The sequence below is a fragment of the Condylura cristata genome, unplaced genomic scaffold (genome assembly GCF_000260355.1).
Source record: "Condylura cristata isolate star-nosed mole 26May11 unplaced genomic scaffold, ConCri1.0 scaffold00009, whole genome shotgun sequence".
Taxonomy (NCBI): Eukaryota; Metazoa; Chordata; class Mammalia; order Eulipotyphla; family Talpidae; genus Condylura; species Condylura cristata.
In genome coordinates, this window is record NW_004567110.1 from 14,605,121 (window position 1) to 14,618,459 (window position 13,339).

The 13,339-nt window shown below is 45.4% G+C and overlaps 1 protein-coding gene across 3 annotated transcripts in view; it reads left to right on the plus strand.

Annotated features, from left to right (window-relative positions):
• Window positions 1-555: 555 nt before the first annotated feature.
• Window positions 556-13,339, plus strand: part of SAMD12 (sterile alpha motif domain containing 12) — a 366,923-nt gene continuing 354,139 nt past the window's right edge. For all 3 annotated transcript variants that reach the window (XM_004695981.2, XM_012722938.1, XM_012722937.1), the window contains exon 1: window positions 556-669. In XM_004695981.2, coding sequence (XP_004696038.2) covers window positions 657-669 — 13 coding nt within the window. In that variant the 5' untranslated portion in view covers window positions 556-656. The remainder of the gene's footprint in view (window positions 670-13,339) is intronic.

Sequence of the window (13,339 nt, forward strand, 5' to 3'; positions counted from 1 at the left end):
GGCTGGATGCCCCAAACACCACACATCCCAGGACAACAAGAAACAAGTTCCAACCGCATCCTGAGCAGCGGCTCTCTGGCCAGAGTCCCAAAGAGGGCTGGTGGCTCTGCTCCCCTCACTAAATGGGTGGCTCATGAAGCCAGGGGACAAGCAGAGAAGGTCACAGCATGAACCCGAACACCTCCCGCCTCCCACAACACCCCTGCCAGGTGCTTACCCCCTCCTAATAGACCGGCAAGGTCTCAATCACGAGTACACTCCTCACACCGAAGGCAACCCAGCGCACAGCATGTTGGGAAATGTAGTCCCCACTATCTCCTGGGGCACTCCAGAGACTGTTCAAGACACAACCCCGGGAGTGATTGTGTTGCCTGGGCCAGCTGAAGCCGAGACTGCAGTCGAACGGACAGGACTGGGAGCGCCCCGCGGAGTTAGGGAGTGCTTTCCCTTTTTGGAGAGAAGGGAGAGAACTACACTTCCCAGGTCGCACCGCGCCGAGCTGGGAGCCGGCTGGCTTGCTTTGCGTGAACGCGGCAGGTTGGTCCTGGAGCAGATGAGCGCAGACTATTTAGGCGAAAGCGCGAGGAGGGGGGGAGCGCGGGGCAGGAGTACCTCCGCCAAGAAAATTATGCATGCGTTAGGGAAGCTCTGAGAGAATGGCTGTGGAAGGTAAGGGACGCTTGGGCATTTTAAGCTCCCTCTTAATCCGCGCACCCCAAATACACATATCCCTAAGGAAGCTTGGGGAACGTTGGGAGGAGAGGAAAGGGGTGGTGGCGAGCGGGCCCTTTCCTCCTCCACCTCTTGGCACACACCTGAGCCGCGGAAGATCAGTAGGCGCTTTATTCACTTGCTTTGAAAAGACAAGTGGGTGGCCTGCACTTAAGGCAAAGTGTCCCCTAATGCGAAACGAGGTGTTGGAAATGGGGGGAAAGCCGGGGAGACTGCCCTAAGGTCACCACCTAGGAGCGCCCCTTTCGCTGCCTCCTCCCGCCAACACGGGCTGGGTGACACAAGGCTGGGGAGTCTTGATTTGCACCGGACACGTGAGCACGGACCCTGGCCAGGTACCTTGAGGGGTAGTGTGGACTGTGAGTGGGTCGAGGGTCCTGGAGGAGTCCTTGGCAGCGGCTGTTGTACCCAGAGGGTTGGAGGTTCCCCTACACCTGCCTCTGTTTATACAACCCTCCTGGGGGTTGCAAAGTTTGCAGAAACAAAATGGACTCACTAGGGAAGAAAGGACAACCGACCTCTTTGATTTGGGAGAATCCTTTCCTTTGAAGACCACTTTCCTCTTTCCTGCTATCATTTTGGCCTCTGGCTTTGCAGTTTTGACCCTAAAATCCTGCTTCCCTTGAACTTCCTGGTTGAAAGCAAGGTCTGGTGGCTTGTGAGGGATTCCGACTTTTCCTTTTACCTGGGAGCATAGGCTTTCTTATTGAGGGCATTTCTTGAGGGGAAAGGGGGCATTTTCCTTTTACCTGGGAGCACAGGCTTTCTTATTGAGGGCATTTATGAGGGGGAGGGGGCGGGCGAGGGAGGAGGAGGAAATGTGGACCTGGCGTATTTGTCAAACTGCCTGAAATTTTGTCATGGGGCTGAAGAAGAGCCTATGTTTTTTTATAAAATGATGGTTCCTTAGTGTGGCTCAGGTCAGAGGGGCATTGGGGTAGGGAAAAAAGGGCATATCTCCCAGCTGTTTCAGGCTTCTTGCCAAGGAGAAATGAGCTATTCCTTGTAGGCTAGAAGCAAGAAGGAACTACTGAGCTTGCTTGCTTCCCTTTCCACCCCAAGAGAGAGAAACTGAATTAACCTGACTCTTGCTGTCTTTATAATTACTTAACCTGAAGTTGCAACAACCCAGCTCCTTCTCTGGGCAACCATGAACTCAGCCAACAATTGCCTTTGGGCTGTCTCGTTTCAGGGATTCCCAGGTGGCCACTTCTAGCTATCTTACTTTATTATTTTATAAATAAATATATTATTTATTAAATTTTCAATGTCATAGCTTTATAAAAACCTACATATAGCATTGAAAAGTACAAGTAGCCAAAGACTTTAAAGTTTTCTTTTATGTGCAAATGCAAAAATAGTATGAGAATCGGACTTTTTGTGTTGTGATAGTGAGAGAAGATTTCAGGGAAAAAAAAAGAGAGATAAATTCATTCTGAGCTTGAGGTCGAAGGTATGCTGACCTGAGACTCCTTCCACTCACCTTCAATGGCATTGGTTATCATCCGGTCATCTTCTGAGTCACAAGCTGAGGGTCACTGTAGACTGTTAGTCTACAGAGTACTGCAACAGGTTTCTGCTCCCTATAAGAACTATAGAATTAGTCATATTTCTTGTATGAAGTGCTGTTATACCAGCTAAGTCAGATCTTATAAAAACAAGGTCTTTTTAGTGACTTACTTGGCTAACGTGTATAGCAAACAAGAGTTCCTGGGTTGAATCACAGTGTCTCAACTTGAAAAATGAAAGTAGTCAGATAAACTCAGGATTCCTTTCTCTCTGGTCTCTGCCAAGGCAGTTTTCTGATCCTGGGCTGTTCCTGGATCAGTCTCACTGTTCCTGGTCAGTCTCACTTGGTGTTTCAAAGCTTAAGGAAAACTTCACCTCCTTGGAACTCTGTCCTAGATCCTCGCCCATGGCTTTTCAAATTCTGCCTTCCCAGTGCTCTTCCATAATCTCCATGGGAGGTGCTGCCTGAGCTAAGCATCCCTGGCACCTGTGCTGACAGCTACCCTAACACTTAGCACACTGAATCTCTCACTTAGAACATAGGGCTCTCACTCTGGGGTTTGACTTTATAGTCCAGTCAATAGCACAGTGCCTGGCTCAAATAGGCAATTAATACATCCTCACGAATGTGTAGAAAACAAACTCAAGGAGATTTTGCAACTGATTCCATAATGATGCAGAGGGAGCCAAAATGTCATCAAAGGGCCTTTTGAGAGATTTGAAAGTGAGAGATATCTTCAGAGTCTTTGTCCTGATGGTCAAAGGATCTTCTAGAACAGCGATTCTCATCTGGGAAGAACATCACCCTCTTTCGACTGCTACTGCTGGGACTGGTGTGGGCACTTTGTGCTTGCAGACCAGTGATGCTGAGTGCTTCTCTCAGGGGGCCATTCCTGTCTAAGAGCATGTCATGAGCAAAGGTCCCAAGGCCATTGCGAAACACTGGTTCAGAGGATTTGGAGTCTTGGTGGAGAAACTGGAATAAGAAATAGAATCCATGTTACTTAATGTCTGAACTTTTTTCCACATCTGGAGAAAAAATGGGCACACACATGACTATTTACTTCCCAGGACTCTTGTAAAGATTCAAGGTGATAATTCATAGAAGGGTGCCTTGAACCCAGACCCCCAGTATAGTCACTTGTACCCCTTCCATCTTTTTCCTTCAAAAGCTTGACTGGCGCATGCTTTATAACCCGAGTGTTCATTTATTTATACCAATAGTCTAATTAGTAACACATTAGAAAGTTTTTACGATGCGCCACCTGTTTTCTTAAATTAGCTTGAACTTGTAAAAGTGTTAAGAGTGAGTAGGGAGCTCATTCATCTTGCTGAACCCGTAGTCCTGCATTTACGATGAAAACGAAGTGTCTTTTGTTTCTTTTTCGGCTACTCCAGGTTATGTTTTCTTCCCTAGTCTAGTGGCAATATCCTATTTCTAGTCCCCAGCCTAGTGTGGCCTGTGCGCTGCATCCATGCGCACTGGGCAGTGTAAACACCCACTTTGCAACCTAGAACAAAGGGCAACTTTATGGTCCACTCTCAGATTGGGATTATATTGCCATCCATTGGCTTCCCCCCCCCAAAAAAAGTGTGTTGTAATAAACAATTCCCAATAGGTATAAGACTAGTACATGTAGCACGGAGGTAGCAAGCAGAAGCCATGGGAATCCACCTTCCAGGGAGAAACTGGATGGAGCCGCCTACTGAGGTGTGGCTTCCTCCAGGAAATGGGCTGCAACAGTATAAAGGGTGAGAAAACAGTTTCCTCCGGTCTCTATATTCCAAGAAGTGTACCTGGCATGGAGCGGGGTTGTAGTAATTGTTTCTTGAGTGAAGTATGACGTGGCAGAGCAAAAGATGAATTTTCTATTCTTTGTACCAATTGCTCTCTTCTATTCTCAGAGCTGTACAAGAATAGGGGGTTGGATGATCATTATACATCATGTTTTTTATTCCAGGTCTAGAATAGCCCCTTTTATATAGCAGGAAAATTATTTCCAAAATTCAGCACCCATTCCCTCACCCCCCCCCAATAAAAAAGATTTCAAATGGAACCAAAAACATGCAATAGTCAGTTGCTGCAGCAAAGAGAAGCAATACTGGGGTACTGGGCTTTGGGGGCCTAGTCCCTGGTGATTCTCTTCTTTGCTAGAGTTCAGAACTGGGTCACAGAAAGTCACTGTGGTTAATTCAAATATTCTTTTTATTACAAGGTGACGGGTTATTTTGTCCGACTCTGGGTCGGATGGTGACGTGGACTTGGCTGTGCTGCTCCCCAGCGGTGACCTTGGGCCTCATTGTCGTGCCTGCTTCTGTAGCCAGAATGCAGAGAGACTGAGTGGGTGGTGCCCTGCGGGAGGGGGGCCTCAGCCAGCCATGCCTGCCTCCCTGTCACAGACTGGCATGTCCATAGCTGTCATCCCTCGAGTGAAGAGAGCCCAGGCGAAGGCGGGGAGAGAGAAGTGCCGTCCTTCTGGTCTTCCTCTGTCGGACATGAGAAACAGCATGGAAGGTGGCACTTCATGGTGCACGCCTTTTTCTCACCAGGTCTCCTGTTGAGAGCATTGTGTGCGCCTGATCTTGATGGTGCTCTCTGAGGGTGGGCACTGTCTTAGGCCTCACCGTGGTAGACCTTGCATGCCACTTGTTGAACGAGGGCATACATGAATGTGAGGGCAAAAGAATTACTGGGTAGGATTGCTGGGCCTGCTGATCTCCACAGTCCCAGCCTGTCACCCCAAAGGGGAACGCCCCACTGCATCGTGGGCACAGTAGCCATGTAAAGACCGTGGGACTGTGGACAGGACTCTCTGACAGGTGCCCACCTTGCGACACAGTGTTGTGCTTGCTCACACAGCTGCCACTTGATCCTCTTCCCTTTCATCCGTTATCAAGGTCCCTTCCCCCCCACCCCCCAGTATTTATTTTATCCTCTAGTCCATGAGACCCACCTTTCCCATACCAGGTCCTTCTTCTAATCACTGTTCCAGGACCTGAGAATGGCAAATAGTCGCCCATCATGAAAATTCCTGTCCAGTGACTGAGAGAGAAGTGGGGCCTCAAAGCCTCCAAAACTTACTGTTCCTGCCACTCCCGTCTCTACTGCAAGCCTCCCAGCCAGCTCACACAGGGCTTCAGTGTAATCTGCTGTTGCCTTGCTGGCCCAGCCCTTGCTAATTCCTTTTGACCCACCTTTCTTTCTCTCCTGTTTTGCTGAGCTCTTTTGCCAGAGGAAATGGGTTGCTTATTAAATGTGGAAAGGCCATGCAAAACTTCTGCCGGTGTAACTGTGTCCTGGAATGCTGAATCATAGCAGGGGCTGTGGTGACATGTCACGGGAGCGGCCACCAGGAAGCTGCAGACTGTGCCTGAACTCTGGAAGTGAGGGTCCGATGCTGGGCATTGAGCTAGTTGAGGGCCACTGGCAAGCTCTTTGGCTTTTGGGAAGGTGTCGCAGCTTCTGTTAATCAGCAGCAGAGCAAATGCTCCCCCTTTGTCAGAACTCTTCTTATCGTGGTGGGGAACCTGGTTAACCCCCTCTGCCTTTTGCCTCCACTTTGAAAGAGAGAAACAGTTTAGGCAAATGACGCAAGTGCTAAGTAAAAGTGCAGAGGACTTCACGGGGGCGGCCCAAGAACCAGCAGGGTGACTGGCAGTTGGCAAGGGACGCCACTCACCAGGGAGCTTTGAGTAGGGTACTGATGGTGGGGAGTGGAGACAAGGCACCAAACAGAGTGGGACGTGTTGAATGTGTGCTCCCTGGTGGATGCCACCCTGCCAAGTCCTGGTTGTGCGGTTGCTTTGCTTATGGCTCAGAGAGAGGCTGCTCCTCAGCAGAGGAGCAGTTATCGAGGAGATAGCGCATAGATGGGTGCCTTGAACCCAGGTCCCCAGTTTAGTTGCTTGTAGCCCTTCCGTCCTTTCCCTTCAGATAGCTTGACTGGTGCATGTTCTGTCACCGGAATATTCACTTATGTCTGCCATGTCCGCCCTTATGCTCAGGGCTCTGGTACCTGCGTGGCCGAAGCTTAGCACTCGCCACAGCCCAGCTGGGTCTTGCATATGGTCCTGTGGAAACCACAGCAGCAAGCAAGGAAAGTTGCTGTCTTGTCAATCGAGTGGATCCCTCCCCAGTTTCTAACATGAAATGTAGCAGCACTCCCAGCTCTGAGCTGGCTCATGTGAGCGAACTTGGCTATATTTAGTGTGTTTTTTTAAAGTGTGGGTGCAAGAAGCTGCTGGTACAGCTCGCCTCCCCGAGTGAAGAGCATGAAGAGGCGGCAGCTGTCGGGTGACAGGGCTGCCGCCTCACTGCCTTCAGCAGCCTTTTCCAAGGGCACCCGGGCCGGGAGGAGCTGGCTGGCAAGTTCAGTCCCTTTGCTCCTTGGCTGCCCTTGTGGCAGGGAGGTGTGCCCTCCAACCCACCCCGAGCCTTCAAGAGATTTGACAGGTGTTTGTCTATGGCTCTGGGGTGTGGACCAGAGCTACTGATGAGAACCTGGAGACCTGGCTCACAGAATGGGATCAGGTCTGCTCAACTCTCACCGTGGAGGCCACAAGCTCTGGGCTGTTGATGAATGTGCAGACGCTGCAGCCAGAGTGGGTGTGAATCCCAGCAGTGCCGTGTGGGCCTGGGCAGTGAACGCAATAGCCCGAGGCTGCTCTGTGCATCTGTCCAGTGTGAGTATTAATAGGAATGACCTAAACACATGGAGAAGGTTAATTTGCATGAGAAAAGCTCTTAGGACCCACCTTGGTGATTACTTATAAACATTCACTATATGTTAGACAAGATGATGAAGGTGATGCTGTCTGTCTGTCCTCATCTTTCTGCCACGCTTAAGAAAGCATCTCAAGCATTGTTCTGGCCTCACGGTGATAGAGCGATATATGTGCATATAATAGTATGTGTTCAGTGAAGAAATATCAGTTCTCAGAGTTGGGATAAGATCAGCGACATTGGTAAAAGTAAGGTGTTCTCACCGTTTATTCATTATTTGATTGCACTTTATTCATTGTTTGATTCTTTTCAGTTGAGTCAATGGAGGAAAGTATGTTATAACATGAGCACATTTACTAAAGATTCATCACTTAGTCTCCTCCCGACCCAAAATTTACTTGCAACTTAGCATCAGCCATCTTGTGGGATGGCTCTCCCTAGTAGCCTGATAATTGCCCAGCTATGCAGTAGACATATAAAGTAAACTGACTACAAAGAGAAATTTCAGAATCCTTTAAAGGTGGAAATATTTTTTGGACTCTGAATGTGACATTATAAAAGCTGATGGAATTATACAGTTGTGACCCAGTTACATGGCTGAGTTAGGCCAAATAATCATTAAAGAAAAAATTCTCCTAAGTCACTGACTTAGGAAAGATACTAGGACTTAATATAATTTGAAAAGTGACGCTTTGCAGTATTTTAGGGGAACAAAAATATCCCTTTTATGAATGGGCTCTGCAAAGCCAAGCATAGGATGAAAAATGGTTTGTCCTGATAAAGGGGGATTGTTTTTTTGTTCTAAAAATTAATATATTTACAATTACAGTTAAATTTGGTTGAGGAGGAGAGAAACTCAGTTTCTTGTTACAAGATAAAATAGTCAAAGAACCTTACTGTTAATTTTGAAACTTGAGTGCCTATTTCAGGTATGTTCACCCCCCCCCCCATCCTCCTCTCTCTGGTCTTAGTATTTAAGAAACTTTAAAATTTGAGTTATTTAGATATGTATTGCATATTGTAATGCTTTCCTTTTGTAATTCTTTTGGTGTTTCCAGACAGATACAATTTATCAAAGTTTGTAACCACCACCACAATCAAAATATGACACAGTTTCAATGCCCACCAGGCCAGATTTCTTTGTGCCCCTGTCTGGTTCTCCCTGACAACCACTGCTCAGAATTCTTTCCCTTCCCTTTTTTGTTTTGCAGAAATCACAAAAATGGTATCATATATAGTGTTGCAATTTGAACCTATTACCTTGTGTAATGCATTTGAGAGTCCTCTGTGTTGGGGCTTGTATCAGTAAGGTCATTCCATCTAGTTGGGATATACTGCAGTTTATTCATTTATCAATTGAAGTACTTTGGGATTGTTTACAGTTGGTGGTTAAATGGATACAAAAAGGTTTTTGTGACAACATAAATACATTCCTTTGCATAATAGCAAGGATTAGTGTTTTTAAATCACATAGTAAGCATGATTTGACTTCATAAGAAACTACCTGCTTTCTAGAATTACTATGTCTCATACCTATACTTCTGAGTTGAGTTTTTAACTCTATCATCTGTTGATAACGAGGACCTTATAAGAATAAATATTCTTTCAGTGGGTCTGTGGAGGCTGTTGGGTGGGATTAAACAGAAGCATCTGTCCAAAAGTAGCCTCCTCAAGTTGCATTATATATGCACACATAGTGGACCTAGGGCAGATAATCCAGTCTGGCTTCCAGCAAGGTGCCGATTTTGAGTGTGGCGATCGCCTGGAAATGCTGCTGAGTTTATATCCAAAGGAAAGCTGCATTCCCTCTTATTGTAGGAAGTAACACAAGAATTTATCATGTTCTGGGTATTGATTTTTAGTTGTTATTGTGGAAAACCAGATAAGGAATGCAGCCTAGAAGAGGGAGAGCTTACCTCTAGGGTAAATGAGGTAAGAACATGAAGGCAGGAAAGGAAAGACGGTTTTTGAGGCTACAAAAGGGATGTTTAGCTAGAACAGGGGAAAATGTATCTGTCCCCCAAAGAAATCGACCTGTCCTCCCTGCCAAGGGGAGTTTTGTGAAGCCTGAGCAGACTACACGGTCCCTGCCTTTTCACTGGACTGGTTTTATCCCAATTTAATAGTTTGGTTCTGGCTTACAAGCTGCCTTTTGTAAACACTGGTCATCTAATAACAATGACACAATAAAAGCAAAACATTGCTTGTTTGGGGTTTACAATAGGGAAAGTTCCTTCAGGTTTTTGAATCCTGGTGTTTTACCCTGATAAGAATACACCACAATATTGCATCTCTTTGTAAGGAGGACAAGAGATTTGGCTTTTTTTTTTTTTTTAAGATTTATGTATGCATACAGAACTGGGGTACAGGCCAGAAGTACTGGGGTGGTGAGAGGACTCACCAGAGACAGAGTAGGGAGCAAAACAGGCAGATGGACGAAGTACACTGCTGAGGGGAGCAGCGGGCGGGTCAGGAGAGGCCTGCCACGCCATGTGGTCACCTCCGGGGCGGGTATCAAACTCATGCTGAAGTAGCTTTAGCTTCTTAGTGCTGTGCTTTAACCCGCTGCGCCACTAGGGAGGACCCTGGGGGGTTTGGTTTTGCTGTTTTCCTATGCTACCTTCACTCACTTGTGTGTCTTGTGTTTGTGTGTGTGTGTGTATTTGACTGAGTATTCACTGTTTATCTATAATGCAAACAGCACTGGATAACTTACAAGATTCTGGGGCTGTGAATCTTCCTTACATGAGGCTGTTTTAAGACTCAGGGTGTGACTGTTTCTCAGGGAACAAAGTATAGATGGGGATCACCAGGGAAGCTACCTTGCCCAGGGCAGCCCCCTTCTTCCTCCCTCACCCCCACCCCGAACTTCATGAGAAGTCATTGTAGATTTTTTATTTTTATTTTGTTTTTAAAAACCTAGATTATTAACTGGTGTGGGAAGCTAATTCACTGTTAGAGATTGAGAAAACAAGGAAGCCAAAGGAAATCAAGAATAAGATAATGGAAAGTAAAGGAATGGAGAAGCAGCTGTGGAAAAATATTCAGAGGGAGGAAAATTGATGTTGGATTTTCCAGTTATAGAGCATGGCAGATACCCAACCCATATTTTCCAGAGACTCTTCACTGCTGATAAAAATGAAACCCAAACTCCTTAGCATTTTGGGCACTCCCAGAAAGTCACTGGCTTCCTGCTCTGGGCTGATTTCCTGCCCTCACCCCTAAGGAGCCTTCCCTGATATCCAGGGAACTGTCCTGTGAGTTTGCTGTGTACCTAATTGTTTTTATTTTTGCTCTCTTCCCAACTGGAAGGCCATTTCCCACATGTTCACACATTGTACCTTTCACTTCTGTGTATACATCTGAGATAAAAGAACAGGTGGGCAGGAGAGGGAGGCCTCCAGTGTGAGAAGAACATGACCACTGGGAAGGAAATAGGTTAAGGTAGAAGGCAGGCAGAAACGTGGCGAGGAAACATTTGGAGTGTCTGTAGGCTGTGTGAGTCAGTTGACTCAGTGGAGAAGGAGATTTTGAAGAGACAAGGATAGAATTATTAAAGCAAAAGCCATCAGGAATATAGATGTATTCTCTTTTGGAAAAGGCACCCTTCTTTCTGAAAGGAGTAGGTAGTAGCTTGGGCTGGTGCAGAGTGTTGTAACAGTAAAGACATAATATTATACCAGTGCTCTGTGATAGGGATCCTCTGAACTGCCTCTCACATGCTAACTCATTAACCTTCACATCAGTACTATGAGGTAGGTGCCATTATCATCTCTACTTACAGCTAACAAAAGAGGCATAGAGAGGTTAAGTAATTTGCTTGTGGCACTGGGTAGTAATTGGTAGAGCTGGAATTCATTAAAAACAAAAGGTTCCCATCCAATTTTCCAGTTAGCTCATTCTGGGGAACACTGAATTAAGACATCATCTTCAGAATTTTCTTTCAACATGAGACTACTAAGCAATGATCTATTGACAATTTTTTTGTGAATGAGTTTATTTTATAACTACTCCTGTCTGGACAGGGATGGACTGGGAGAACTTCTAATGTTGAAATGGTGGTGGGGAGTGGCCAGGGCGGGCGGGGTGTGGGTGGTGGTTATTTTTCAGAGCATGAGTGGTTTTTGGGAGGTTGGTGGCGTTTTCTCACCTTTATGGCAGGGGTTAGGTTCACAGTCAGCAGGTACCACAAGGTCACTGTAATCTATAGGTTGGGTTTGAGCTTTCAGGAAAACAAGTAGGGGTCGTTTCAGAAAGGAGAGGTGAAAAGGCTGCTGAAAAGAATCTCAGCCAACTCCTTAATTTTGCAAAGATAACAACAGTTTCCATTTCCTCCCATCTCTGGACCCCTTCCTGATTTAAGGCCTGGAGATCTAGGGTCCCTGCGTTCTGAGGCTGTCTTCCCTGGTCCTAAATGTTAAAGAAGAATGCATTTTCTCTTGCTCATGCTCAGTCATTGCTTGCCAGTGTGCCCCTGTACAACCCCACGAAACTCCGCCTGCCTGGGGTTCTTAATTGGAACTCAGTAGCTGCTAACTTTGGCAGCCTCACCCCAAGGCCATCATCACTGAAGTTTGTTGCTGATTTTACACAAGTCTCTGCTTTCCAAAGTAGTTTCTCTTCTGAGCCATGGCTCATTGCTGGCAGCTGGAACAGGCACTGTTGTTCCCATTTCATAAATAAGGAAGTGAAGACTCCTTGCCCAAGGTCACAGAACTCGTTAATGGCAGGGCTTGCTTTAGAACCTGGTATCTCAAGTCTCTATTCTGGCCCCTAGCACTGCTGCTACCATTGCAAGGGATGGCACAGTGCCAAATTTGAAGGGGGTTGCAAATGGAATGTTCTAAAAGGGATCAAGAATTTTTCTTAAATTATGGATGAAGGCAACGAGGATGGGGTTTGAGGTCCTGTAGTTCTCAGGAAGCACTTAATCTCTGACTCAAATAAGGGGAGGCTAGATTCACTATTTTTCCCCCTCTCCCAGGAAACAGTGACACTGAAGTAATATTAAAAAAGAAAAAAAATGGGGGTATGAAAATCCTTTATCTTCACCATAGGAAAAAATAATAAGAGCACAAATAAGAATCTAAACATAACAGGTGGCATGCATTACTAGTCAGTACCTATGCTCAATGATTTTATCAGTTAGGATTACTCCTTGGCCATCCCTGGGTAGTGCTTTACCTGTTAATTGACAGCCACTGGCTATTGATGAGCTGGAATCTCAGACATACTGCTTTTTATCTTGGATACCATATGTGTTCACCATAATCCTGTGAGGCGGTTATTAATAGTAACTCCATTTTCTACATGAAAGAAAATTACAGCCGAGAGATTACATAATTTCCCCAAGTTCACCCACTGTTAAATGCTGGAGTGAGAATTCTAGCCCAAGTTCAGAAGATGCCAGTGCCTACTTTTCTGCTGCTAAACAAGAGACTGGTCACTCTGATTAGCTCAGTAGATCACCCCAGGGAAAGTTAGTATTTGCTTCTAGACTTTTATGTAAGTAACTTGTTGTACCCAGAATATATAATAATAATATATAAGGCCTTTTAGCAAATGTTAAGGTTATTTTGCTGTTGATAAAAATGTTGATACATATTTTTAACTGTGTATATAAGCACAATGAGCGATCTGATTCTCCTTGCCCACAATACTCAATGTAGGCAAAGATGGGAACTCAAGATGGCAACAAATATCTCTAAGTATCAGAAGTATCACCCCATTCTGTCAGTCCTTTGCCTGTAACGTATTGAAGGTCTCTATTACCATCAGAATCATAGGAAAACACCACTTGTGTGCAAGAGGTGAATAAAGGCATGCTAACTGTAGTACTCAAACCTTGTAGCACATTTCTTAACATTTGCACATCAGCTTTTATTATGGCTTATTGCTTATTCCCATGCACTACTTTTATTTTCTTATTGCTATGATGTGTTTTTATTCTAGTTTTTAATGTATTTTAATAAGCCTTTCTATTTTTTTTCTCCTGTAGTTTTGTTTTGGTCTCCTGATCTGTATAGTTATTCCCTAACAACACATGGATCTTTTCTTGTCACTCCGTGGAGGCTTTCCCACTACTTTTATTCTTAGTGTTTAAAATTTTTCAAAACATCAGAAACACTGCAATCCTTCCATCAGCTGATCGTCAGTGTTTCCCAGTTAGGATTCATTTGTATAGGGATAAAACATGATCAAATGTTTCCACACTAAAAGAACCAGGTAAATACTCCTGTTTATAGTTTCTTTTATTCCAAGGATTGTAATTTATGAACATTTTCTCTAGTACCTGCAACTCTATTACCATTTTACATATGAAGAAACAGGCTTTTGACAGGTAATGGGTTCCAGCCCACTGGCTAAGAGAAGTTG